General features: G+C 44.0%; 1 protein-coding gene across 1 annotated transcript in view; it reads left to right on the top strand.

Moving 5' to 3' along the window:
* The first annotated feature begins 1,011 nt into the window (after positions 1-1,011).
* The window catches only part of LOC117942347 (histone-lysine N-methyltransferase MECOM-like), a 40,745-nt gene continuing 36,232 nt past the window's right edge, over positions 1,012-5,524 (top strand). Inside the window, exon 1 of the mRNA XM_034867761.1 lies at positions 1,012-1,398. Coding sequence (XP_034723652.1) covers positions 1,362-1,398 — 37 coding nt within the window. The 5' untranslated portion in view covers positions 1,012-1,361. The remainder of the gene's footprint in view (positions 1,399-5,524) is intronic.

Genomic DNA, 5,524 nt, shown 5'->3' with positions numbered 1-5,524 from the left:
CTTTTTTTTTTTCTCTCTGGCTGGTACTCCATGTTGCTGATATATGACTCAGTATCTAAATATGCTTCTATAAAATGTTTATGTGATAACAGCAGACATGCAGTGATTTTATTGACTTTTAGTGCCTGGATGGCATGCATTTATGAGTGTGGCCTTTTTTTCTTTAAATCCAGAGCGAAAAGAAGTTGATCCAAACATGTATTCCACCCACTGAGATGAAGGTTTGGACTAAATTCTTTTTACTTTTCTTTCTTGGTAGGGCCATTCCCCATCCAAGTTAAATCAAGTGGAAACATCCTTTTCGAGCCTTCGGCAATTACCAAGTGGTGAAAATTACGCACTGACTGCAACAGAAAATTCTCAAACAGGCATTAATACTAAGCACTTAACATATTAATAAGTGTCGAGAGAGAGAGAGAGAGAGAGAGAGAGAGAGAGAGAGAGAGCGAGAGAGAGAGAGAGAGAAAGAGAGAGAGAGAGAGAGCGCTGCCAGTCGGGTGCCCAAGCGGGAGAGGGAGGGGGGGGGGGGTTCATTCATATCCAGTGCTCGGTATAATGGTCAGAACACAATTAAATATATAGAATCTTTAATGACTATATTCAGTCATTAAAGTGAATGAATGTAAGTGAACGTTGATTAATGTGACTTGGTTTAAAAAGAGAAGGTGCGCAATGATTGAGATCGTTATAATGAATGAATGTTATCGGAACTCTGGAGATCCGGGGTGCTCACTGCACTGCAAAAAAAAATCCATTTTATGGAAACGTTTCATTTAGTTCTCATTTTCCAACTTAAAAAAACCCACATTGACATATATTAATTGCATTGTTTTATTGGAGTTTAACTTGAACTTTTTTGCAGAATTTTGCAGAATTTTGTCTAATCTAATTGAGTTGTATTTTGCTGCCTTATTTGAATAAACACGAGATAAGACCTGAAACAAGTCAAAACTGCACTGGACTCATCTTTCTTACAAAGTTTCCTCACGTGTTAGATCAACAACACGACTGAAACTGAGGCGTCAACAGCGTTGGACATTTTTTGCAGTGTGCGCGGCTTTCCCACTCTGCGTTCGTTTGAAAAACTCTCGACACGCGAAAGGAGATGTCCACGATGTTCACATCTTGACCGGATCAGGTTTTTTTTATCAAAGTGATAAATCGTCCCAAACTTTTTCTGGCACTTGCTGCCGGCAGATCTCGGGCTTTGCGCATGTGCGAAGGTGTCCAGACTGACAATGCAGGAGAGATAGCGCGTTTGGATTGAGAAACCCAGAGAAAAAGGACAGAGAAAAAACAAAAAGGAGGAAAAAAGATCCGAGAAAAAATCCAAACAAAACCCACGCCGAGAGACGGGCACCATGAGGTCCAAAGGCAGGGCACGGAAACTGGCCACGAGTAGGTGCAACATCCCTTTCTTTTTTTTTTCTTTTTTTCTTTTGAAACATGCCATCTTATATACCTATAGACTGTCGCGGTTATCGCGGCGTGTATCAATAGTTTCTGTGACGAGTTCATTTCCACCAGGGAACCGGACTCTTCACTTTCACCTGTTAGGAGCGATAAAACGACCATTTTGACGCGGAGAGAAAAAGAACGAAACGAAAGCTGTCACAACAAGAGAGTGAAGTTGAAAGTTTCGCCAGCGATGGAGGAACTTTCTGCAGGGCTCCAGTATTGAAATGGCTCGTTGCATGTAGTGGGCGCTGTAGTGTAATGTAGCGGATTGTAGCGTAAAGTCTCGTGTCCCGTGCGTCGGCTGCTGGTTTGCCGTCGCTGCACGCCGCCGCCGCCGCCGCTGCTGCGGGCTGCTGCGGGCTGCTGCGGGCTGCTGGTCACGCCAGTTTGCGGGGAGCAACTTGGAAAAGGCAGGTTGATGGAAAGAAATGAGGAGAAAACGAGGATTTAGACAGGCATGGTAAATGTCGCTGAGAGTGGGATCTTGTTTGTAAGTCATTCCGAGCTCGTGTCAACGCGTAATGTTTGTTAAGCACTCTGAAAAAAACCCGAATTCCCACTTTAATGTTTTTATTATTTTGATCCACCAGTGTGTTGCGGACTTTAGTTACATGCCATGCCATTTGATTTTAGGATAAGAGGCGTCTTGTACTCTGTTAATACAATGAATTCAGGATAAAATAATAACTTAACACATTCAATGACTTTGATTAAATTAAGCGTAATATCGAAACACTCTTGTCGTTAAATCGATTTAATTACGTGGAGCCAATCAACTTTAAGAGTTAATGCCGTAGATGATTGATATGGCTATTCGTGCATTGATTCGCTACAATAAATTATCAAGAGTTATATTATTTTGTTCTGAAGCTGTGTCAATCACGCACGTGTTGTAGTTATAGTTTCCATCAGTGTTCGGCGTACACACTTCTGTGCTGTGTTGCCTTTCATTCGAGTTTTGACTCTATAACGCTGACTTTTAATGGCTGACGGTCCTCTCATTGGACAACGCACAGCCTTAATCTAGAATTATATTGCATATATATATATATATTTTTTTTTTGAAAGAATAAAACAGGGAGGTCAAAACCAGAAAGGCAATAATGTAGTGACCCAGGCCTGCATCATTCTTATGTATTTGCAGACGTTTTTATTATGGCTAAAGGCTATGGTGTTATAATGGCTGCAGTCGGCTGTGTGACCAGACAGCCCGTTTTGCATACCTGTGTTTTTGCATATACGTACAGCTAACTAAATAAACAATAATACACGGTTTAGCAGCTGCGACATACACATCATTTAGACAGTTATCGCCAATAAGCAGCTGACTATGTAGAAAAGTCCCATGTGGTAAGCATGGCAAATATGAATGGAGGTCTTTATAACTTTTGTGATTCTGTCAAATGTTTAAAAAAGTAGTTTGGCATATGGAAATCGATGCGCACACACACTATGTCATCACTCGATTTTCTTTCTCCAGCTCTCTTGTCACTGTGCAACACAGAGCTTTTTCTTTCTTTTTTTAATAGTTTTTTATTAGCAGAAACGCACACAAAGATGAACAAGCAACAACTGCATCAAGGTGTCTACACCGCCTACACTAGTAAACACGGTGTCCTTAAGAGGCTGTGCGGGATAATTCCTCGTGAATTGGACGATTACTATTCTCCAAATGGAAGACGAAGATTTCTACCTCTTCAGTCGGAATGGGGGAATGTTCTGGGTCCCGGGAGGAGCGGGCCCGCTCTGGCGCCCAGCCAAGTCTGCGCAGTGTCAACAGTGAATATTTAAATTCCCAGACCCCTCATAAGAGCTCTGCTGGTAAATGCGTTCAGTGTGTGCCTCCCGCCTGTCCGGAGAACTCGTGTTAAAGCGGGCAGTACGGGGCCTCCTTGCAGAACAGTCGTGCGATAAAAAAAAGGGGGGAGAGGTGGGGGGGGGGGAATGTAATAGAGGAGGTGATGGAGAGGTGGCGAACGTGAGGGTGATTGATGGCGTTTGACTGATTAGTCCGCACGTCCAGATGTAATGCGGTGCGCCACAAAAACTCACTTTTGCTTCCCAACAAGTATAGCCAAGGCGTGCAGGCCGCACCCCGTGGTGAATTGTGGGCTATACAAGATGGAGAAAGGGGGTGGGGTTGGGGGGGCTTTAAAGATCCCCTAATTAAAGGTCTAGCATATTTGTGACTCAATAAAAACATCTTGATTATAATGTGTGTGTTTAGAGGTCTTTGATAATTTGTTTGGAATAATTACAATGTCGATTAACGTCACGTCACCGTCATTTTGTGATTTACAGACCTCTGACATGTAGCCTACGTTTTGATTCGATTTCTTTTAACGCAGGTCTAGACCGTAGATCCAAAGGGAAGTTCCATGAAAAGGGAGTTGGAAGGTTAACAAGTGGCAATGGAGCATTCAAATCCAGTGTGTCCCAAAGGCACGCGCCTGTGCACATGACTGATAGTCATTTTTCACATTGACCACAATATTTAGTCAGTCATCACTTATTGATCCACCTTCTCCAGAACTAAACCGCATTTATATAACTTTTTAGATGAAAATCTTGGGCGCATTGGCACCCCTGATTTGCACGCGAGAAGATGAGAGAGAGAGAGTGAGAGAGAGAGTGGGGCCTCGCTGTCCGTCAGCGCCTTTCCTCTCCGGAGCTGAGAAGTGCGTCGTCCTCCTCACATTGTGCAATGGGCTCATTAAAACGGTTAATAGATCGGCCCATTTAAAAGGTGAGAGGGAGCGGGCCGGCGCGAGGAAAGTGAAATAGAGACCCCATTAAACAGCCCTTGTTGTCCCGGAGCGGGGCTCTTTGCCCACGCTCTGCTTGGTGCCAAAGCTCCGTATACAAATGTCCCATATCTCCTTCAGTAATGGCCTGGGTCAGGAATCACAGGGGCCCACGGCAGAGGGGACTCCTGTTGGCTTGCACTTTTGTTAATCGTTGCTTTGAACTAGTTTTTTTTAATGCAAATATAGTATGACCATCTCCAGTTTATCTTATCATGTTATCTTGTCATTTTAAATGATGATATTATCTTATCTTTTAATTTTTAAGCCAAGTACTACTTGGGAATAATAATAAAAAATAACAGTTGGTTCATTTTAAATGGAGAAAAAAACACACAGGCCTCTATTAACCCTTCAGCTGATTACATTTTTAAAATATTGTAATCATTTATTTTAAGGCCTTAATGTAAGATTCAGTCATTTGCTGCTGACATTTTGAATGGAGCCTTCTGTCAGCTACTGTGAGGGTGAAAGTTTTCTAATTCAAAGTCTTGGATGTGTAACAATTACGTGAACTGTCTTAAGAGGGGTACACCAGTGAACAAGTAGCAGTGTGGCTTAAAGCTGCTGAATGCTTGTCAAACAAGGTGTATAGCATATTACAGACACATATGCTCACACACACACATGCGCCCTTTGTGGGTATATCGTTTATGTGTGTGTGTGTGTGTGTGTGTGTGTGTCTGTGTGTGTTTGGGGGGGGGGGGGGGGGGGGGGGGGGGGGGGGGGGGGGGGGGGGGGGGGGGGGGGGGGGGGGCAGGTCGACTATGACCCAGGCCCTCTCATCTATCAACGCCCCCATCTGTCTGACATGTTGTCCACTTTTCGCCTCTCTTTCGATGGGAGAAACGTTTCACCCCCCCCCTTCCTCACTCTTTTGGAAGGTCTGCGATGTTAATGAGTCGTCCCGGACTTGGTCTCAGGGCTGTAAACAGAGAGCTGATGAGGTTAGTAGTTTGTTTATGCACTGTTGTCACCCGCTTGAAGGATGGCCCCCGTCTCGAGCAACTAGGGAGCTTCCAGGCCTCGTCATGGGTCCCCTCCCAGGCCCGGCACAGCTGCCCTGCCCCAGGGGCTTCGCTCACTCCATCATCTCAGTATCACTATCTCAGTCCATCATGTACGTGGAGAATAACATAACGCATTAAAGCACACCGATGAGCGTTAGGTTTTGAATGCTGGCCCTGCACTCTAAAAAATAAAGCATTGGGTCTACAAAAAAAAACATGTTAACGTTTTCCACTAGAATATTTAAGTTAAGA

This window comes from Etheostoma cragini, chromosome 3 (genome assembly GCF_013103735.1).
Source record: "Etheostoma cragini isolate CJK2018 chromosome 3, CSU_Ecrag_1.0, whole genome shotgun sequence".
Classification (NCBI taxonomy): domain Eukaryota; kingdom Metazoa; phylum Chordata; class Actinopteri; order Perciformes; family Percidae; genus Etheostoma; species Etheostoma cragini.
The sequence above is the reverse complement of the archived record's forward strand: the minus strand, read 5'-3'. Positions and strand labels throughout refer to the sequence as shown.